The sequence below is a fragment of the Erinaceus europaeus genome, chromosome 7 (assembly GCF_950295315.1).
Source record: "Erinaceus europaeus chromosome 7, mEriEur2.1, whole genome shotgun sequence".
In the NCBI taxonomy this organism is placed as follows: Eukaryota; Metazoa; Chordata; class Mammalia; order Eulipotyphla; family Erinaceidae; genus Erinaceus; species Erinaceus europaeus.
Genome location: NC_080168.1, coordinates 71,245,132 through 71,269,338, shown reverse-complemented (window position 1 = coordinate 71,269,338; position 24,207 = coordinate 71,245,132). Strand labels below are relative to the sequence as shown.

At 40.0% G+C, this 24,207-nt stretch overlaps 1 protein-coding gene across 1 annotated transcript in view; it reads right to left on the bottom strand.

The window, feature by feature from the left end:
• Positions 1 to 24,207, bottom strand: part of XPO4 (exportin 4) — a 116,857-nt gene that overhangs the window by 49,350 nt on the left and 43,300 nt on the right. Inside the window, exons 5-7 of the mRNA XM_007529469.3 lie at positions 17,626 to 17,742; positions 16,203 to 16,356; positions 6,055 to 6,167 (exon numbers count right to left, since the gene is read on the bottom strand). Of these exons, the coding sequence (XP_007529531.2) occupies positions 6,055 to 6,167; positions 16,203 to 16,356; positions 17,626 to 17,742 (384 nt within the window). The remainder of the gene's footprint in view (positions 1 to 6,054; positions 6,168 to 16,202; positions 16,357 to 17,625; positions 17,743 to 24,207) is intronic.

Below are 24,207 nucleotides of genomic sequence, written 5' to 3'. Positions count from 1 at the left end.
TTGTTTTATTGTTTTAGCTATTACTGCTGTTATTGATGTCGTTGCTGGATAGACAGAGAGGGGGAGAGAAAGATAGACACCTGCAGACCTGCTTCACTGCCTGTGAACTGTCTCCCCTGCAGGTGGGGAGCCGGGGACTCGAACCGGGATCCTTAAGCCAGTCCTAGAGCTTTGTGCCATGTGCGCTTAACCCACTGTGCTACCGCCCGACTCCCTCTTCTTTATTTTTTTAAATGTTATTTATTATTGGATAGAAACAGAGAGAAATTCAGAGGGGATGGGGAGAGAGAGAGGGAGAGAGACAGAGAGACACCTGCAGCTCTACTTCACCACTCGTGAAGCTTTCCCCCCACAGGTGGGGATGACCAGGGGCTTGACCCCAGGACCTTGTGCACTGTAGTGTGTGCACTTAACTAGGTGCACCATTGCCTGGCCCCAACTATGACTATCTTTTACTTTCCAGAAGCCTTTTACTTTCCATCCTTCTCCTAGATTAGCCTCCCTTCATTGTGGATGTCATATTTCTTTAAACAATGATTCTCTATTTGCTTGAGGATCTTTCTACAACAACTATGTGAGTCACTGTCTAAGTGACTTAAGAGTACTTCTCTGAGGGAGTCGCTGGGGTAATGCCAGGACACAACAAAAGAGAACACAACAAATCCCTACTCACTGACTGATTCCAAAACTTAGTCAAGGTTCAATGGATTTGTAAGTGCTAGGGGGGAAAAAATCCTCAGAGTCACAGAGTTAATTCCTTTAATGATAGGCTTAAAATATACTACTCTTGGGAGCCGGGTGGTGACACAGTGGGTTAAGCACACATGGCACAAAGCACAAGGACTGGTTTAAGGATCCTGGTTCAAGCCCCCGACTCCCCACCTGCAGGGGGGTCGCCTCACCAAGCAGTGAAGCAGGTTTGCAGGTGTCTTTCTCTCCTCCTCTCTCTTTCCCTCCTCTCTCAATTTCTCTCTGTCCTATTGAACAACAATGACAGTAATAATAACAGTAGTACTAATAACAGCTACAATAAACAACAAGGGCAACAAAAGGGAAAAAATGGCCTCTAGGAGCAGTGGATTCATAGTGCAGGCACTGAGCCCCAGCAATAACCCTGGAGGCAAAAAAAATTAAAAAGACACACTACTCTCCTTGATGGAGAGCAGAAGCACCCAGACCACAGTCCAAATCTAGTCTATCCTTGTTTCTGTGTGGTCGGTCAGAGGCTAAGACAGAACTGTACATATGTATATGATCGGGGAAACCAAGATCAGACTATGGTGATATTTTAAGATGTGAGAAACACACAAAATCGATACTTTAATAACCACTAATAGAGTTTTACTGGACTAATGCCACACTTGTCTGTTTAGTTATCAGCTATGGCTGTTTCTGTACTGTAACAGCACAGCTTCAGAGCAGCTTCAGAGACTATATGACCCACAAAGCCTAACACTAACTACCTGGTCTTTCTTTTCTTCCTCCTTCTTCTTCTTTTTTTTTTTTAATATTTTAATTTGTGTTTTGAGAATTATACATGATTTTGAAAATGAAACTGTACCAAGCAATGGCCAAAGGGGAACAGTCCTGGTCTGGTCACTCATAAATACAGTGTTGTCTGCTATGACTGCTGTTGCTCATCACCTCACATAATTATTTTTTTTATTTATTGGATAGACACAGCCAGAAATTGAGAGGGAAGGTGATGATAGATAGGGCGAGAGACAGAGAGACACCTGCAGCACAACTTCACCACTGGAAGTGGGGACCCGGGACTGAAACCTGCAGGTGGGGACCTGGGACTGGAACCTGGGTCCTTGCACATTGTAACATGTGCGCTCAACCAGGTGCACCACATTATTTTTATCCATATTTTTATTCACCATACATAAGCGACTTTCCCTTCCACAAAAACTCAAGACTTCTTTTTGACATATTGATAAGCTACATCTCTGAAGACTGGCCAGAAGACTGATAATTCTTCTGGCCACGTTGTCTTTTGACTTAGACACCGTCCATTTGGTACACTTCATTGCCCTTGATCCTCTCCTCTCCTCTCCTCTCCTCTCCTCTCCTCTCCTCTCCTCTCCTCTCCTCTCAGGCCAGAGAAAATATGGTGACTGGGTTTTTTCCTTCCATCTGCCTCATTACAGGGTCCTGACCTACCCATTGAAGTAATTGCACACAATTCAGAGATCTTTCAAGAACCAAACAGATAGTTACTTCTGAATGTCTTACAAACTGATGAAGCATCTGCTAATACAAGTCTCCTGGTGCTCTAGCATTGACTCTAACTAGCTCATCTTCACAGAGGAGTTTGCCAGTCCTTAATCTAGAACACCACAAGTGTTTTTCAAAACACATTAGACTATAATTATGTATTTGACCAGAGCACTGCTCAGTTTGGGCTTATGGTGGTGCTGGGGATTGAACCTCAGGAGTGAAAATCTTTTGCATAAGCACTATGCTGTCTCCCATGTCCTCTACTATATTTAAGGTCTATATAACAAATTAAAAAACTAGTACAGTGCATGAATTCATATAGCCACACTCATTTATGAACCTGTGAACACCACACTTTCTTAAGTTCCTCATCTATGAACTATAATGAAATTTCTGTCACCAGGCCTTTTAATTAACCAGCACTTAAACATGATATACAAGACTACATTCTACCAATGGGTATGGGGCAACTTGGAACAACTAGGATTTTTCCTTTATCAGCAGAGCCAAGTGATTGCTCTTCCCCATCTAGAGGTGAGGAATCAAAGAATACCTCCAGTCTAATAGCCAGTGCTGACTACATAATAAGATAAACTGTCTGGGGAGCTGGGCGGTAGCGCAGTGAGTTAAGTGCACATGGCACAAAGCACAAAGGCTGGTGTAAGGATCCTGGATCGAGCCCCCAGCTCCTCACCTGCAGGGGGTCGCTTCGTAAGCGATGAAGCAGGTCTGCAAGTGTCTATCTATCTCTCCCCCTCCTTTCTCGATTTCTCTCTGTCCTATGCAACAACAACAACAGCTATGACAACAATAACAACTACAACAAGTGCAACAACAAGGGTAAAATGAGAAAAAAATGACCTCCAGGAGCAGTGGATTCCTAGTGCAGGCACTGAGCCTGGAGGCAAAATAAATAAATAAATAAACTATCCAAAAAGCCCATCTATATTTACACTTTACAGATGTTCTCTGAAATGTGAGTCACATAAAACATGTGATGAACCAATGATGTTTTTTTATGAAATCTTGTCCTTGTTACAAAGTCAGCTTATGAAAGAGTTCTACCATACCTGAGTCATAATGTATAAATTAAAATTGAATTAATTGGCTGAGAAGGGAGAGAAGCAGAGGGATGAGAGACAGAAAAGTCTAGCAGAGCACTCAGGAAGCAAGAATGTAAGTAAAGCAAGGCAAGTTTCAAAGAGGAGGAGTAGAGAAGTGTATTAGCCAGAGGATGGATTTTTACTGGAACATGCTGAGTCTGTCCATGGGCCAAACACATGAAAACATCCAGTAAGTACTTGGATCAGATGGCTCTGGAGATGTGGAGCATTCTGAATATAGTGTGAGGAGTCATCATGGAGAGCTGGTGAAATCCCTCGTGTGGCAGGCACGGCCTGAGTAAAGTGTTGTGAGGCCACTGACATAATTATGCAATGAGCAGAAGACCACAGATAAGACCAGGAAGACCGTTAGAAAGAAGGGGGGGGGGTTAGGTTAGGAGATAGCATGGTGGTTGTACAAAGAAAGGAGGGTTTTCTAAGACCTGTAGAGGCTAGAAAGCAAACTTCCAAGGGGCAGAACAGCACCTGAAGTTCTCAATGCCAACATGGCAGCCATGCCAACTGTCATTTTTGTCAGAGTATTCATATCCATCTATTCAAATTTAGAGAAATTGCCATTGGAAAACTGTGAATGAGGCCATGACTCTATGAAATTGAAAATAAATTTAAGAAAAATGAAATAAAAATCTAGCACTAGAGGTTGGAGACACTGTCTTGTGGTGGAGGGAGATGACTGGCTGTTTGGTGGCACCAGATATGAGCCCAAGACAACTGTTTCATAAACATCTCCCCCACAATAAAAACTAAAAATGAAAGGGGAGAAAAAAAATACTAGCCTCTGGGTTTTTTTTTTTTTTTTGGGTACACCCAGATTAAAACTGTTTACAAAGTACTCAGATGAAAATAACAGAACTCAGACACCAAACTGCTAACATAACAACGTGAAGAAAGCTTCATTTCCAAACTGAAAGATTATTTGCATGTGGCAGTACACAGCTGACAGGAACAGCTGTCTACTTTATGTAGACAGCTGTTCAGATTTGGGGGAGCTGTTGCTAGTGTTGCCAGCAAGTCGTTCACCTTTGCAAACACTGCTGGATGAGACCTACTTTCAGCCACTGGGACTCTACAGAGAACGGAACATATCAAATCAGTTGTCGTCCAATGTGGCAGGAAACAGAACTATTAACATTCAGCTACTGATACTGACATGTTTTCAAATAATTTCTCTAATATAAAAGGAAAATACAATATAACATATAATCTGAATATTTCCACATAAAACATCTATACATAAACTACTGGATGTCTCATTTTACTGTCAATACTTTAAAAGCTATATCCTGTAACAAGTATCCCCAATGGTCAAGTCAAAACCAGAAGGCAATTCAATATTTTTAAAAACGAGTGTATCTTTAAACAAAACAAAACTGCAACTAGTGATGGGAATTAAGCAAAATAGCTTTTTTCCTCATCCTTTATTGGTCCTTGCCCCAGCATTGTATCTAACTTGTCTGTCTGCTCTACAAATTTGTCACTACTGGGAGTCAGGTGGTAGCACAGCGGCTTAAGCTCAGGTGGCTTGAAGCGCAACGGCGGGAGTAAGGATCCTGGTTCGAGCCCCCAGCTCCCAACCTGCAGGGGAGTGCCTTCACAGACGGTGAAGCAGGTCTGTAGGTGTCTTTCTCTCCCTCTCTCTCTTATCTTCCCCCCCTCTATTTCTCTCTGTCCTATCCAACAACGACGACATCAATAATAACAGTAAGTACAACAACAATAAAAAAACAAAGGCAACAAAAGGGAAAATAAATAATTATTTTTAAAAAATTGTCACTACAAGTGAGTACCCCCAAGCAATCACGGGACACATTTATTTTTCCTCAATGTTAAAGCAATGATAATTGTTAAAGGAGGCAAACATGGAACACTCTGCATACTTCCTAGTATTTAGCAAGTACCAAGAAGTTTAAAGTTATAGTTGAAATAAATTGCTATTCAGATGCATTAATCATGACTGATCATTGCTACAGAAAAAGCACTATATCAGCACAGTAGTTCTCAAAGTTTGGTGGAGGAATCCTTTAAGCTTCCTAAGACCTTTCCTAAAAAACCAAAACTATTTTCATAATTGCTGACAGTATTTGCCTTTTCCATTTTTTTTTTGACACAAATATATACAGCAGAGTATCCCCTAAGGAAACATGATACTACAACCAACAGGAAGTCAAAATAGATAAGAAAGTTTGGTTCTCTTGAGTTAAGCCTGAAATCAGAAATCTGCAAGCACGTGAGACAGTGCCACTCTTTTCACGAAACTTCCTAATGTTTTTAAAATGCAGCTATCGGTGGCTTACATATTACCGATGTTAGTGTAAGCAAATCTAGCGTTGTTACTTTTAGATGAACCGCTAACAGATTATGTTCTCAATTTTAATGTTTTTAATGTGGCAAAGATTAAATTGCTAAGAACCACACACACAAAAAGCTCTTCAGTGAGTCTCAGTAATTTTTAAGTTTAAAGGGATCCTGAGACCAAGCAGTTTGAGAACTTCTGCTCTAGAATATTAAGCCCTTCATTATTATAAGGCTTTCTTTTTTCTTTTACATATGAGCAAGAATATTTCCACATAATTGCTATTACCGTAGCTGTGCTGAGAATAGGCTTTAGAGAAAAAGCCAGCTGCCCCATTTACATAAGAAACAGAGGAAAGCATGGACCCTCTCAGTGGCACGACCTCTGCCACCAGAGACGAGAAGTCCGACTTACTGTGAAGAAAAGCTCCATAACTCTGCTGTCCAGAAGCGTCTCCCGCCAGGACTCTGTTGGCTTCAGCAGCACATTTTGTGAGGACTCAAACATGGCTATATAGTGTCTGCCCAGTGAGCTGGAGTCAAGGTCAAAAACAATAACATTCTTACTTTGTCTAACGTGTTATAAGTATACCCTAAATATATCGAGCCAAGCAGAAAGAATGGAATGGAAAGAGTTTAAGCCTCTTCACACATGCTCCATAATTCATGCATGAAGCTAAGGAATAAAAGACATTAAGTGCTGGGAAAAAAGAATGCTACAGGAATGTAAGAGGACAGTTTCATTATAATTCTGTGGCAAGATGTAGGGACACGACAACTTTGGTAATCAGAGATCATAATGGCAGCACAGAAGAAAAACACTAATGCAAAACTGATGACAAAAAAGAATTGGTTTTTTTTGCATCCCCCAAGTGTGCTTTAACAGTTAAAGCCACATATGCAAAATATTAATCTTTTATAGTCTACTGGGGAAAATATGGTTTTTCCTGAAAGAATTTTCATTGGGAAATAAAAGAACACACATAGATCATAAGGCAACCACAATATATTTGTAGGCCTTTAGAAACATAACTCAATAACTGAGTTAATACAGTCCAAACATCTCACATACATAATACCACCACGGCCAGACCAACTTTTCCATTATCCTTCTTTTAGAGAGGGAGATGTCACAGCAGCACTCTGTTCTGCCAGTGCCACCTGTGGTGCCTGCATGTGGGGCTCAAAGTCAGGCACCGTACATGGCAAAGCATGCTTTCTACCAGGCAAGCTAGGTGTTCCACAGCTCCGAAGCTGTGCTGAGAATTTTTTTTTTAATAAGCAAGACAGTTGCTTGAATTAAAAGGTAGCAGGTAAGTCCATACTATCGTTATTCAGGTATGATACCACGATGCATAAACCATATTACATTATTACTTAGCCAGAAATTTCACCAATAGTTATACAAAATCCTGTCTGTTAAAAACTATGTGACAGGGCTGGGTGGTGGCGCTTCTGGTTGAGTGCACATATTACAATGTACAAAGACCTGGGTTCGATCCCTCAGTCCCCACCTGCAGGAAGAAAGCTTTGCAAGTGGTGAAGCAGGGCTACAGGTGTCTCTTTCTCTCTCTCTATCACCCCTTCCCTCTCAATTTCTGGCAGTCTCTATCCTATAAATAAATATATATAATAAATATAAGGTGAAATGCTTTGTTTTCACTGAAGTCCAAATTATTAACAGATGAAATTAAAGGCTGCTTTTGGAAACTATATTAATAAAGATTACTAATTAACCCTCTTTAAACTGCCAGATATTCTGTTCTAAAGAACATAGAGCACAGAGAAGAAGAAGCCATTTCAGAAAAAGTCACTCTGCAATATTATTCCAAAAATGTTCAGCTGCTCCATTTAACTGAAAAAAGGAAACTCAAATCAGGTTCATCTATTTTCTCCTCCTTTCTCTGCCCCCTTGTGGAGGTGTAGGGAAAGACTCAAAAGCCAAAAGGAACTCGAAATAATACATGCATTAAAGAATAAAGAAAAAAATCAATCCAAGTGGGGCTGGGTGGTGGTGCACCTGGCTGAAGTGCATTTCACAATGTTTGAGGATCCAGGTTCAAACCCCAAGTCCCCAACTTCAGGGGGAAAGCTTCACAAGTGGTGAAGCAGTGCTGTAGGTGTCTCTTGGTCTGTTTTTCTGTCTGTCTATCTATCTATGTATGTATCTATCTCCCCTCTTCTCTCAATTTCTGGCTGCCTCTATACAATAAATAAATAAAGGTAATTAAGAATAAAAAAATCAATCCAGGATTACAAAGAGTGATCAATATGTCAACAATTTCTAAAATGATTTCATCTTCTTACTAAACACCTTATTTTAATCTAAGGCTGTTAGAACACAAAAGGCTAACTAAATACTAGGTCTTTTTCACATCAGAAAACAAAGACTTCTATCTTTTTGAGAAACAAGAGGAAATATCTGTAGATGGAATTTTCTGCTTCACAACTTATAGCTGTTGAGGCTGGATAGTCTATTTTGGGGGAACCTTGAAATTTTCCACAAGAAAAAAAATGGAAAGGAGGAGGCTTGAGCATATGGTAGCTAGTTTCATTACTCAGGAGTTTATGATCTGACATGAAAATAGTAATAAACTGCATACTTGTTAGACACTGAAATTTGCAAAGCAAAAATATATGTCAGTTTCAACTAGAAAACATGGCAGAATGTATTACAAAAAGGGTCATGACTTTATTTTTAAATTAGGTGAGATACAACATATGTTCACATAAGCACAGTAAAATAGATTTCAAGCAGACCATTTGTCACTTTTCTTATTAGGAAAGCCATGTGGCAGCTAAAATGCAGTCCTAGAGAGGGAAATACCTTAAGGGCTGCTCACAGTGTAAGAAAGATGAAAGCTAGGGGGTGGGCAGTGGTACATCTGGTAGAGACACACATCAACATGCAAGATGGGACCTGGGTTCAAGCCCCAGGTACCCATCTGCATGGGGGAAAGCTTAATGCTGCAGGTATCTCTCTCTCTCTCTCTCTCTCTCCTTTATCCTCCATTTCTCTGTCTCTATAAAAGAGAGAGGGAGAGAGATGAAAGTTTCCCTCAACCCCAAGGACTATTAGAGTTCATCATATGTACAATTTTATCACACCATCTGCACACATGTATACGTTTGTCATGTGCATGCTCACATTTTCTCACCTGTATAAGAACAAGTATCATGTGCATGTCAAATTTTAGAAAAACATCAATCCCCCAGAATACTAATTATTTAATAAATAGCTATGATTTACCTAAAATTTACCAAAATTAAAATCAAATTTAAAAATATATACTTAACATTAATTAGCAAGAGAGAGGGAGATGGAGGTAAGAACCAGAACACCTGTGAGGCCAGGGACTGAATCCAGCACCTTGTTGATTCAGAGTCCAATGCTTTATCCATTGCATGACCTCCTAGGTTTTAAACCAAGAATTTCTAGGACTATGGCTTTAATTAAGCACTTTCTTTTTTCTTTTAAATTTATTTATTTTCCTTTTTTGTTGCCCTTGTTGTTTTTATCATTGTTGTAGCTATTGTTATTGATGTTGTTGTTGGCTATGACAAAGAGAAATGGAGAAAGGAAGACAGAAATGGGGAGAGACAGACCTGCTTCCTGCTTGTGAAGCGACCCCCCCCCATAAGTGGGGAGCCGGGGACTCAAACCGGGATCCTTAAGCCATGTGCACTTAACCCGCTGTGCTACAGCCCAACCCCCTTAATTATTTTCTAAAATAAATACTGAACACAGGTAGTTTTCTTTTAGAACAATTCATTTATATTCAAATGAAATAAAATTTGATTGACAATATAGGCATAACATCTATCTTCAGGCTTCTAGTAATGCTGTCTTTTTAAAGAGTTGTTTACACCCAAGCTGGCTTTTCATTCTCATGTTTTCAGGAAACTTGAGAATTGGGAGTTACAATACCAAGATTTTTCTGGGTCAACAAGACAGCTCACCTTGGAGGGTGTCTTTTTTTTTTTTTCCCTACCAGAGCACTGCGCAGCTCTGGCTTATGGTGGTGCAGGGGATTGAACCTGGGTCTTTGGAGCCTCAGGAATGTGAATCTCTTAGCATAACCATTATGCTATCTACCTCTGCCCAGAGGGTGTCTTTTTTTTACAGGATCCAGGTTCAAGTAGGGGTGAGCATTGTAGGGAAAGTTTCAGTGCTGTGGTGTGTTTCCCCCTTCCCTCTCTCCAGCTCCCTACACCCTCGCCCCATTTCTATCTGAAAATGTGGGCCCAGAGCAGTGGAGCTCTGATGGTGACCAAGAAAACATAAAGAAAGAGACAGGGGCCAGGTAGTGGCGCACCTGGTTGAGCGCACATGTTACAGTGCTCAAGAACCCAGGTTCAAGCCCCTGATCCCTACCGGCAGGGGGAAAGCTTCACAAATGGCGAAGCAGGGATATAAGTGTCTGTCTCCCTATCTCCCCCTTCCTCTCAATTTCTGCCTGTGTCTATCCAAAAAATAAATGAAGATTAAAAAAAAAAGACACACACACACAGAGAAAGAAATTATAAATAGAAAAGAAAAAGATGTGTCTATCCTTATTTCAAAGAGGAACATATTAACTATTAGCACTGGATCCAAATCCTAAGTGCTAAAACTGGCCAGTCTTCTAAACTCAGCACTATCCCCATCTGGGAAATCGGTGGCACTTAGATAAATTCAAATGCACCATAGAACAGTGAAGAACTCGCTGCTGCCTAAATCCCAACCACCACCACCACCACCCCAGTCACATCCCCTACGATCCCATTTAACTAGACTTTAAAAAATTTTTTTATTATCTTTATTGGACATTTTAGCTGCCATTTTAGTCATCATAGGGGCTTTACCACTCAGGACAACCTTTTTTTCCTGCAAACTAAAAGGGATAGACAAAGATATAGAGACAGAGAGAACTACTCCACGGCCCTCAGTATAGTGGGGGGAGGGTTCAGGCTTGAATCTGGGTTGTGTGCATGACAAAAGAGTGCACCATCCAAGTAAACTATCCTGCCAGTGCCTGCCAATCCCTGAGACCACTACTTTACAACACAGGAAGATGTTGTAACCATGATGGACATTTTACAAAGGAAATGCTTTCATTTCTCTGTATTTCCATGCTCTTTTCAACTTACTTTATGGGAAGTGGGTGAAGGAAAGTCCAGTAAAAGAGCTAACACAACTCAACTTGCACAGTGTGCTGTCTTGCCATGTGCATGACACAGTTTGAGTCCGGCTCCCACCTCATTGAGGGAAATGTGCTTTCTGTCTGTCTATCTATCCATCTATCTATCTGAAAAAGTTAAGTGTGAAGTGGTGAAATAAGGAAACCTTCAGTTTTTCTTCTTACACAATTAACCTGTGTCGCTGTCTATTCTTTTAACAAAAACTGCTACTTCTCTTTGTGACACAGCACAGACCCAGAGTTCAGTGTACAGCACTTAGTCCAAGTAGCAAGAAAACCCACTGAAATAAAGGAGACTAACCTTAGCTAAATGTTTCCCCAAGTCAAGCCATCAGAAATAAAACCCCTTTCCCTTCCTATTTCTCTTGGGTCTCCAACCTATTGCTATTTTATGATAGCAATTTTATGTAACCTATTGCTATTTTATGATCTAATTAGTCTTACCCAAAAGACTGAGTTAAAAAGAGACCTTTTTACCCAAACCAAGCCAGACCCATGTTTTAATCCTAATGTCAAAAGGCACAATCTATAAAAGAGTTGATGGGTTAAACTTGATTAAGATTAAAAACTTGTGTTCTGTGTACGAGCACTGACAGGATGAGAAGATAAACTTGACAATGGATTAGTGGGAAGATATCTGCAAAAGATGTTTCTGAGAAAAGCAATTGTCCAAAATATATAAAGAACACATAAAACTCCTTGCTAAAAATAACCAAACAACCCAATTTAAAAATGGGCCAAAGTGGGCAGAGGTTCACCCAGGAAAGCACACACAGTAACATGCACAAGGCCTTGTTTCCCACCTGCAGCATGGCAGCTTCAAGTGCAGATGGAGCAGTGTTGCAGGTAGCTCAAGTCCTCTTCCCCTCACCCCTTTCCCTTCCTATTTCTCTTGGGTCTCCAAAATATAGAAAGAAAAAATGGCCAGCTGGAGCAGCAGAGTTGCCATGCGGGCAACCAAACCTCAGTGATAACCCTGGTGGTGAAAATAAATAAAAAGGGGCCAGATGGCATCTGGGCTACAGTTCACTGGTCAGTAGAGCACATGACCTGCACGACAGAGAAGAGTTACAAATGGCAGGTAAACATTTGAAGAAATATACCACAGTGTTGTCCTCAGGAAAATGTAAATTGTAACAAGGAGGGATACCCACCACTATACACCCATTAGATTGGCCAAATTCTGGAACACTGACAACATCAAGTGCCAGCATGGCTGAGGAGCTGCAGCCACTACTGGTTGGGGCACAGATGGTGTGGCCACCTGCCAGATTAGCTTCGCGGGAAAGAGACAGAGACAACCAGGGACTCATGGCTGAGCTGAGAACGCAGTTCAATCTTTATTCACGAGTGGGGATGTAGTTCAAAAAACTAATCTCTTCTAATCACAACACAATTCTGTCCTGCATCTCTCTCCTCCGTCCCTCCTGAGGCGGAAGAGTCAGGAACAAGGAAGTTCGTAGGATAGGGAGGCAGGGAGAAGGGAAAAGCTGAACCAGTGAGGATTAAACCAATGTCCGGAGGCAGGGGGATTTTTAGTCAACAGTGGCTATGTAAACAGAATACATCGTAAGTAATACAAGTGAACCTAATGTGATGATCAAAACAGAAGGTCTTATAAGCAGGATTTAGAAGCATACCAACAGCCACCATGGAAGATGGCTGACTGGTTTCTTACAACACTAAACACACTTGCCTGCCTTGCCATGTGAACAGCCTAGCTTCTATCCTGGGCCCCACTGCACTGAAGGAAGCTTTGGTGCTGTGATCTCTTTCAGTCACTCTCTCTTAGCCAAAAGAAGAAAGAAAGAAAGAAAGAAAGAAAGAAAGAAAGAAAGAAAGAAAGAAAGAAAGAAAGAAAGAAAGAAAGAAAGAAAGAAAGAAAGGGAGAGAGAGAGAGAGAGAGAGAGAGGGAGGGAGGGAGGAAGGAAGGAAGGAGCGAGCAATTTTGAAGTAGTTCTCCTAAGTCGAGACTCAGATCTACTTATCTTTCCACAAAGAATTATTTCATTTGGCAATGTTATAGTAGTGCTTATCATTTTCAGATGACAGATTTTCCTCAACTTTATCTAAATACTCCACAAAAATATTTTATGTATGTGCATATTTAGACAAACTTTGTTTCCAAACTCCCAGGGCACGATTTCTCTTAGCAAAACAGTCACTCTTCAGTCAAATGCATTTTCTTTTGAAACAGAAGTTAAAATTGGCTGCAATATATGCAGTGTAATTTTCTTTGATTTTCCCTACATATATAATTAATGTTTTGATAGCTCCATATGGCCTGTTACTTATTAAATCTGTTTCAAAGTTTTGCAAATCTTTTCATAAAACTAACAAAAACAGAAGCAAAAAATTACATTGTTACATTGTAAAATTAGAGGGGTATTTTTTTTTTCCTCCAGGATTTTCGCTAGGGCTGTGCCAGCACTTCAAATCCACTACTCCTGGAGGCCATTTTCTCCATGCTTTTATTGGATAGGACAGAGAGAAAATGAAAGGAGAGGGAATTAGAGAGAGGGGAGAAAAAGACCTGCTTCACTGCTTGTGAAGCGACCCTTTGCAGGTGGGAAGCCTGGGTTTCGAAATGGGATCCTTGAGCGGGTCCTTTGTGCTTTGTACTATGTGCGCTTAATCCAGTGCACCACTGATCAAGTCCCAGAGGTCTTTTTTTTTTTCCTCCAGGATTATTGCTGGGGCTTGGTGCATGCACTACAAATCCACTGCTTCTGTGGCCATTTTTATTTATTTATTTTTGATAGAACAGAGAAACTGAGAGGAGATGGGGAGATAGGGAGAAAGAAAGACACCTGCGGACCTACTTCACCACTTGTGAAATGACTCTCCCCCCACAGGTGGGGAGCTGGAGACTTAAATTGGGATCCTTGAGGGGGCCCTTATACTTTTATCACATGTGCTTAGCCCAGTGCGCCTCCTCCCTCATTGCACTCCAGAGGGGTAGTTTTTAATGTGATTCTTAAACATACACAAAAAAGAATATGTTACAAGTATGAAATTATTAGGAAAAAGAGACTATAGAGAAAAAGGAGAAAGTGGGTAACTTTACCACTTGGCATGTGAAGCAGAAGCTTCACTCCCTTTAGGAAAGGAAAGCAGAGAACTCAAGCCTTAGCCAGAGACTCACTCACTATCCTACACATCATTTTAATTATTTTCTTTTATATGAATTAGCCTGACTTACAAGAAAAAGTCATATCCAACTCTGGCCCCTCAATGCCCCACAATTTCACAAGATACAGATAATTAGCTAGTTTCTTTGTATTTGACTATTATTTTTATAACATACTACTTGAATAACAATGACCCCAAAATCATCAATATGGCTAAATATCTACTTTCTGTGTGTTTATTATCTCTTTATTTTTAATATTTATTTATTTAGTTTCTTTTGTTTCCCTTGTTTTATTGTTGTAGTTATTATTGTTGTTATTGATGTCATCGTTGTTGGATAGGACAGAGAGAAATGGAGAGAGGAGGGGGAAGACAGGGGGAGAGAAAGACAGACACCTGCAGAACTGCTTCACTGCTTGTGAAGCGACGCCCCCGCAGGTAGGGAGCTGGGGGCTCGAACCGGGATCCTTACGCAGGTCCTTGAACTTTGCACCATGTGTGCTTAACCCGCTGTGCTACTGCCCAACTCCCTATCTCTTTCCTAAGTAAATATGCCCATCATACCCCAACACACACACATCCCAAAGACATCTAGAATGGGCTAATTTTTCTATAAATTTCCTATCCTGTAAAGAGGAAAAGAGAGATAAATAGCTGCTAAACTTCCTTAAGGAGACTATTAAGAGCTGAATAAAAAGTGTGGGGTGGCTTACCAGGTAGAGCACACACACTGCTATGAACAAGGACTCAGGTTCAAGTTTCTGATCCCTACATACAGAAGGTGGACCTTCACGAGTGGTAGAGCAGTACTGGAGGCTGTTATCTGTCTGTCTCTCTAAGAAAAGAAAGAAGGGCCAGGCGGTAGCACACCTGGTTAATCACATACATTACAGTGTGCATGGACCTGGGTTCAAACCCCTGGTCCCTACCTACAGAGGGAAATCTTCACAAGTGGTTAAGCAGGGCTACAGGTTATTTCTCTGTCTCTTTCCCTCTCTAACTCCCCCAGCCCTCTCAATTTCTGTTTCTATCCAATAATAATAAAAAAATTTAATTAAAAAAAGACTAAAAAATAAAAGTAAATTTAAAAAAAGAAAAGAAAAAAGGAAAAGTAATGGCCAATCATGCAGGCATTGAGCCCCAGTTCTAGCCCTGGTGGTAACACACACACACACACACACACACACACACACACACACACACACAGTTAACTACGACTTTAAAATGTGTTATTTCAGTTAATTCACTCAATAATCCATATCTCAATTTTATACACAAAGAAAAACCGAGACTCAGAAGTTAAGTGATTTGCCTCAGTTAATCAGAGATTTGAACATAGATCTGTATGAGTCAGCGGTCATACAAATCAACAGTCACTGTGTATTATTGCTTCAATCTACAAACAGGCAATAGACCATAGACTTTAAGAAGCTGCTTTTATAATCCAAATTCCTCTACCTTAATAGCTCATAAGAAGACATCTGTACAGTGGAGTATACTTATACTTACTTTGTACTAGTACAAATTTGCTAGAAATAAATTTTTTATGATTTGACATCAAAAATGGTCTTCAAATAATAACCATATTACAACCTAATTATTTACACTTGGTCAACACAATCATCCACAAAGATCAAATCAAATAACTCCAAACTAATCTCAAAGAAAGTCCATTCAAAAACCCCAGGTAATCACATTTTACAAGGAGAAAAATAATTCTGTGTTGTAATGGCAATGTTCTCCCACATGTCTCCTCTGCCTTCCCACGGAGTATTGCTGTTTCTAAGTAAGCGATGACTCTACTGTAACCAAAAGCTTCCAACTGATTCAGCTCTACTACAAGGTTCCAAATGAAAGTTAAATCTCCCAGTAGGCCACTGCATTCTGATACTATAAAATAAAAAGAGATTTTGGAATGAGGAGGCAGCTCATCTGCTGGGGCACATTCCTAGTCGTGCACAACCTGGGTTCACTACTGGGGCGTCTCCAACACCAGAGGAAGCTCTGATGCTGTAAAGGCCCCTCCCCCTGCACCCTCACTGGTATAAAAAAAAAAAAAGTTGGCCTGGAGGCAGTGAAACCATACATGCACAAGGTCTCAATAGTATAATAAATAAACAAAGGAAATTCCGTTTCCATGACATTTTCTTTTAACACCACATTTTACAAACCTACACATATAAAATATTTGCAGCAATAATTACATCGCCTATAAAAATTGCTACAAATGACTCAGTTGTTAAAAGGATATAATTTGGAGGAAGAAAGTTCCAGCTCAAGACTTGATTGGCAAGTGCAAGGTAACGCTGAAATACGGAGGACATCTGGGCATTGAGGTTTTCCCGCCTGCTGAACTCCTGCAGAACCTCCACAGTTAACATGAAGATCTGACGGAGGTCTTCTTCCTGGAGTGAATAAGTCATGAGCATTTCTGTAACCAAAACCTACTCTGAATGAACTCCCCACTTTGCCCAACCAGAGCACAAAAGGAAATCATAACCATTAACACTACCAATAGAAAACACTACTTCCTTTTGGATAGAGACAGCCAGAAACTGAGGAGGGGAGAGACAGAGAAGGAAAGAAACAGAGAGACACCTGTAGCTCTGCTTCACCACTCGTGAAGCTTCCCCCCTACAGGTGGGGACCAGTGGCTTGAATCTAGGCCCTTGTGCACTGTTAATGTGAGAACTTAACCGGGTGCACCACCACCTGGTCCCCAAAACGCTATTTCTTTAAGAACAGTTTCCATGTTTACATCTGCTCGTAATTTACATCCCAGTTTGCTTGCAGGTGACAGTGCTTTAAAGATAAGTCTTGTGGGGGGGGTCAGGCAGTGGTGCACCGGATTAAGCGCACATAGTATAAAGGGCAAGGACCTGCGCAAGGATCCTGGTTGAACACCCAGCTCCCCACCTGCAGGAAAGTTGATTCACAAGCAGTGAAGCAGGCCTGCAGGTGTCTACCTTTCTTTCTCCCTCCCTATCTCCCCGTTCCTCTCTCAACTTCTCTGTCTACCCAATAAAAAAAAAAAAAAATGGAAAAAAATGGTCAACAGAACAGTGGACTTGCAGTGCAGGTACCAAACCCCAATGATAATCCTGGAGGCAAAAAAAAAAAAAAAAAAAAAAGAACATGTCCTGTGCTGTTCATACAGCTCTGCTGAGAAGCGCCTCTCCACCTAGAGGTCTAAAGCCAGGGGCTTCACATAACTTTTCTTTGAGCCAAACAATACATGTGAGACAAAGAACCCACACCATCTGCAATGACGTTGGTAAATACATGGTGCTCCCTGGCACTGTGCCAGGCCTATTTATGAGGCAAGCAGAGGTCCCACCTATGGAATTAGTTATATTTAAACACATCAAAGAAACAAACTCTGGGCTTTTATAGTTGCCCCACCAATTGGATTAGTTAAAACTAAACACATTAAGAATGAAACAAACTATGGCTTTTTTTATATTAGTATTGCCTTTGTTCTACTTAAAAACTAGACTTTAACAAGCAATTTTAAATTGCTAAATATGTTTACCAAATAGGTGGCTTTATTCTACCCAATAAAACCACAACACAAATCTGCAAAATACAGGTTGTCATTTAACTACATGAGAAATAATTCCCATTCCAAAGTAAAGACTTAATAATTAAGACTTAAAAAAGAAAAATAGCAATACCTGAAAAATTCTTTTGCAGTTGCCATGGAACTCCATACTCAATCCAATATTACTAGTTTTACTTGAACTTGAAAATTCACTCAGCAATGCAGTTAGAATAGAACAGGCCAGAGTTTGCTGTAATTGATTTAAAAAACAAAAAACGGAGGCATTATCTGTCGAATGCTTCATTTCAATACACTATTGGTAAATGCAACTTTTTCTCTCCCTAGATTTATGCTTATTCAATCTTCAGATCTTACAAATACCAGTCAGAAAATTAGATGGCACAATAAAGACTCAGTAAGCCTGGTAAGCATTAACACTCTCTCAACTTCAGTTATACGATTCCACCTAAGACTCAGAATACACTTCTACACAATCCTCACAGTACAGATAATTTTTAAATATTTATTTACTTTGTTGCCCTTGTTGTTTTACTGTTACAATTATTATTGTTGGATAGGATGGAGAGAAATGGAGAGAAGAGGGGAAGACAGAGAGAGGGGAAAGAAAGACAGACACCTGCAGACCTGCTTCACCGCTTGTGAAACGACTCCCCTGCAGGTGGGGAGCAGGAGTCTCGAACCGGGATCCTTATGCCAGTCCTTCAGCTTTGCACCACCTGCGCTTAACCCGCTGCGCTACTGCCCAATTCCCAGTACAGACAATTTTTAATAAATTTTTGTTAGTGATTTAATAATGATTAACAAGATTGTAAGATAACGGGTACAATTCCACACAGTTCTCACCACCAGAGTTCCATGTCCCATCCCCTCCACTGGAAGCTCCCCATTTCTTATCTCTCTGGGAGTATGGACCAAAATACAGATGATTTTTTTAAAAGACAGTCAATGTTCCTACACTTACATTAACAAATATATCAGATATGAAAAAACAGTATGAACAGCTCAATTCACACAGCAATCTGTATCCTCATTTTATACTTGAAAGAAGATTTGAACGCTTTGAACTTGGGTCTGACTAGCTTTATGTTCTGATGTCCAAACAGATGAAAATGAATTTTATAGGTTCCAAAATATTAATAAGTACTTAAAAGAGTTTAACTGAAAATCCAGGATTGATCTCCCGACAGTTCTACCCAACAGACTTCACCTCTCACAGACTCTCAAGGGTCAAGGTGTCATGGATGGAGAGGCTAGAAATTATTTTGGAGAGTTTCCAGGAGTTAAAAAGAAATATGCACACTATCTCGGAACAACAGGAAAGATTAAAGTCAAGATGGTACTATTTATGCAAGCTTATGCAACAGCTGAACAGTCTACCCACCCACCAACTGCAACATCTTTGTTCAGAAATGCTTCTGATGTCAGTACCTTGACCTTACAGATGCTCACGTTGGCAAATCTTAGCAAATATTCATAAAATTAAGTCCCTAGAGACGGGCATGAGTTGTTATTTGTTGAAGCTTAATGAAGATTACATAAGTGACCAATAAGCTATTTGTCTACTTTTGTGTGTGCCTGAGACTTTTCTTTAAAAAAGCATAAAAGAATCAAATTCCACTTTGCCTCTTAATTTCAACTAAAAGAAGCATGTCTGTGCAACTGATACTTCAACAGTCCTGTGACTGTTCTATACCAGCAAGCTCCAACAACAGAGAAGAGATACACATTCCCCAGAGGCTTGGGGGAACATAGCCCCAACCATCAAGAGTGAGGGCAAGGGCCCTGAAAGCTCTGAAAGCTCTAGGTTTAGACTCAAGACACAAATATGCACTCTGTAATTTTACTTCAAGACATTTGTTTGAATATAAAAAACACTTGTCCAAATCATCAAGAGAAGTATTTACCAGCCTATGCTGCCCTGCACACATGGTCTGTGAAAACAGGCAATAGAGAATCTCCTGGGGAAAGTCTGTCATTTATTAACTTCATTTTGACAGCTTCAAGGGTCAAGTACAACCCTTTCACATTTTAGTTAGCAAAGCTATAGTTTAAAAAAAAAAAAAACCACCTTTTCTATCAAGATGATTAAAATGCCAGACATCATAACATTATATATGTATTTCAGTAACACTGGGATCTACTAAGGAAACAGCTTTTAAATGCAGCTAGTTATGTGTAGAAAAAAATAGGTATTAAACTCAAATCAATGAAATTCCTGGGGCTAACAAGTTTTATACCCCATATTTTAGGTTTTTGTGGGTTTTTTTTCAGCATTACCATCTCACTTACCCATTTCAAATTATACCTCAGTAATGAAAACATTATAAAGATACTTAAGCACTTAAGTCTTACTAGAAAAGGAAATCTGTTTCAGAATCACATATGAGACTAACTACTGAAAACAGAACTCATACGCAACCTATACAAAAGCAAGCAAGTTCAAAAGGACCGACCCAGAAACCTCATCAAACACAAACTTTTTCCTCACAAATAACAGTTGCTGAGTGCTTAACTTCAGGCAATTAGAGCTGAAGATTTGAGTGGTTTCTAGTGACAAACTACAGTCACAAAATGGCTTATCTTTTACCTTATAGACTCAAATCTTCAACTCTGATTGGCTGAAATAAGCACTCACAACTATTTAAAAGTACTGCTATGTGAAATAAACATTTCCTAAGATTACATGAATATGTCTACAGATAAGATATGAACAACTGAGTGATGGGGCCAGAGAAATGAAAGATGAGAACACTGCTGAGGTTACTACTGCTCAGACAAAGGAAAGATTCCTATAACTATTGATTAAACTCAGTCAAAAAGAACATTCTAAATGCATGATGATTAACACCAAACAAAGTTTTGTAATATGCTTAGCTCTCTGAATGGAGGTATAGTGCTTTTAAATATTTTCTTTTTACAAAAATATGATCATCTTCGAAAAATGAGAAATTATAGACAAAAAAAAAAAGCCTCATCTCACCAATCCAGGTTACTAAAGTAACATTTATTTACAGCTTTCCAGTTCTGAGATCAACTGTCATGATCCACCACCCACATATGTGGTTTTGTATTCTTTCTTACCCTTATCCTTACAGAATAAAAGCAGAAAAATTTAAAAGCAAGTTATTCTTTTCAAGCTTACCAAAGACTTTAGAAATAAATTGTGCACTGTGGTTGCAAACATTACTAGAAATCAAACATATTGGTTCTAACCTACTGAAATTCACCAGCTTTCAAAGAGCAAAAGCCCAGTACATTTTCCTTATGAAAAGAGACCAAATAGTTTAATCTCTCCTTAATTTGGAAGCCTATAATGTGTAAGCTTAAAATACATCATTATGTTATGTCATTACAGCTTAAGAGTGTCAAATTAATAGAACCCAATGAAGAATAATTAAGCACAGGTTGGAACCCATTAGGCGAGCAAAAAACTTCTATTCATGCCAACAAAGCCTATCACACTACTCACAAAAGAAGTAAACCTATCACCAGTCTAAGAGGCATTCCCTAATCAGTTGATTATTATCTCATTGTAGTAAAGTTGCTCTTCTCAGTAGAGGTGTTGCATTTTAATGGAGATAAGTAGAGAAACAAACCAAAAGGAAAATTCCAAGGGAGAAGAAGACAGAGGAGGAAGGGAGCGGGGAGGGGGTAGAACATCAAATCTGCTCCCAAGAAATCTCAAAGTTTCACTTTCTTACCCTTGTAGAGAAGGATCCTGTCCGCTTGCTTCAGACCTGTAGGTCTCCACGGTCGCCCTCTAAGCACTACCTCCTCACTCCCCCTCTGCTGGCAGCACCCCAGAGCTGCCTCTCTGCCCTTTGTCAGTCAGGGTTGGATATCACTGTACCAGCAACACTGTCTGACACTTAACCAGGTTCAGAAACAAAAGATGCTGTCGATAATTTAGCCTGACGAACTTCAGTGACATTAGATCAAACTTGACTGATTAATCAATAGTATTCCATGAGATTGTTGTCTGATAGTCAGCAGGGATTACTTAATTAAAAAATATTTTACTGGGAGTCGGGGGGTAGCACAACGGGTTAAGCGCATGTGACGTGAAGTGCAAGGACCTGTGTAAGGATCCCGGTTCGAGCCCCTAGCTCCCCACCTGCAGGGGAGTCGCTTCACAGGTGGTGAAGCAGGTCTGCAGTTGTCTGTCTTTCTCTCCCCCTCTCTGTCTTCCCCTCCTCTCTCTATTTCTCTCTGTCCTATCCAATAACAACAATAATAACTACAACAATAAAACAAGGGCAACAAAAGGGAATAAATAAATATTAAAAAATACATTTTACTTATCTGATAGAGACAGAAATTGAGAGGGGAGGGGAAGATAGTAAGACAATTGCAGTACTGCTTCACCATTTGTGAAGCTTTCCCCCTGCAGCTGAGGGCAAGGGCTTGAACCTGGGTTCTTGCACATGGTGACGTGTATTCAACTAGGCGAGCCACCATGTGGTCCCCATCAGCAGGGATTAATTAGACCACTATCACACATCATAGAAGTATAAATCTATGCTGTAAAAACTTAGCGTAAGAACTAAGTTCAGTGCAAACTTAGTCCAGACTTAGAAGAGTTAACATTACCTAATATCCTGCACAATGTAATTTCACATGTACTAATGTTCCAAATGTAGCAAGTAAACATTTTAATCTATCTATTTTGTGTAAATCTTTTTCCCCAAAGAACTGCTTCCAAGGCAAATGTTATATGAAATTGTAGTAAAGTGAATACTTGGAATATGCTAAGACAAAATGGACTTTCCACCCTGTGACAAAGTGGTGCCAGCGCCCAGTACTTTTTTATTTATGTTTGCCCCAGGGTTTCTCTCGATCATCCTCTGCTGGCGTCTATCAGTACTGCAAGTAAACTGACCAGCGCAGACAAGTAGTTTGAAACTGATCATTTTCAGCCTTAACAAATCAGAAGCCAGATAATGAAATGCATTAAGACTACAATCAAGATAAACTCTAAATGAAAAGACACTCTGCAGTCTTCTTCCAAGAGTCTAAATAAGAGATTCTTACTGTTTAGATGTAGGAGTTAGAAAACCTGGGTGTAACAGTCCAAGATTTGCAACCCTAAGTAGCTGCGGGCAAACCACTTTATCTGTCTTGGTCTAAATTCTCTCACCTCTTAGAAAGGATTACTGCCTCCAGCCTGCCCACTGATGCAACTGTCTAAAAGTCTGAATTAGATAAAGCATGCCAAAGTACTGTGCACATGCAGTGGATTAAGACATGGGAAAGTAGCATCATCATAAAAAGACAGCTCCCTACTTGGGCTTTTTTGTTAGAGATGGTGCTTCTTACTGGCATCTCTATATTCTACCAAATTAAAATCATATGGTAAATTACTAACTAAAACATCAATGTTACTTACACTAACTAGTTTACTTCTTTGACCCAAAACTCTTTTAACGTAAGATGGAAGGTAAATACAAGCTGTGTTCCCTAATTTTCAGCTGTCAATAAAGTGCAAAGAGAAAGCTCAAAGTGTGTGTGTGTGTGTGTGTGTGTGTGTGTGTGTGTGTGTGTGTGTGTGTGTGTGTGTGTTGTGTGTGTATACAAGTAAAAGAAGTGCAGTAAGAGCACAGGACTTGCAATGGATAAGATCACAAGTGTGAACCCAACACCCACATGCTTAATACTCTGGCCTCTCAAGAGAGGCACACAAAAATATCAGAAAAGAGATGCAACAAGGTTTCAAGGTAATCAGAAGCATACATGTCTTCTTTCATGCAAGTACTGAAAACTCACAAGTTAATTTATTGGCTAGCAACAGTAAGCAGAGGTTGTTGTCATATTAAAAGTCTCAGAGCAGCACTCTCATTTCTAGAAGAAGTCATTAGTTTCACAACAGTGAAAAAAGGACCCTTCAGAGAGAGCTTGCCTTACTCACCAGCTTACTGTCACAAGCACAAGATACTCAAACACTAACTCCAGCTGACAAAATCAAATACTCTTGTTCAGAGAGAGGATTGTCTCTTATAATAGCCTGGCTCTTGCCCCAGGAGCGTTATTACCAAGAATAAACTTTATGAAAGGTTGCCATACATAAAGCAGACTTCCAGCTGCTCCTCTAAGCAAACATCAATGAGATTTGTGATAAGAGAGATTAAGTAGGCTATCGCATCCAGGGGAATTTCCCACCCACTTCTCCCTGGCCTGCAAAGAGGAAGAAAGGGGGCTTAAATGCTAAATTAAGCAGCTTTCAGAGTGACTGATGCCCATCTCTTTCAAAAGAAATCAAACAAACGGGAAATAGATTAAAAATTTGCTTAAATGTTTGGAAGTAAGAAAAAGAGCTTGTTTCCTGGGACAAGGAAATAGCTCAAGAGTTGAGCACAAGATTTACATGCCTGGGGCCTCAGGCTTGACCCAGTAGGTCAATCAATCAATATTTGGGGCTGTGGCACTATATAGTGTGGCACTAGCAAGAGGTCTATGGTTCATTACCCAGCATGACCAATAGCCAGAGTTGAATGGTTTTCTGGTAGAAATTAAGTCAATATGTAAATAAATACAGGGCAGGGAGATAGCATAGTGGCTATGCGAAAGTCCTTCGTGCCTGAAGCTCCAGAGTTGCAGGTTCAATCCCCAGCACCATAAATCAGAGTTGAGCAGTGTTCTGGTAATTAAATTGTGCTGCTACATAGAAAAACAGAAAAAATACATCAAGACTTTTCCA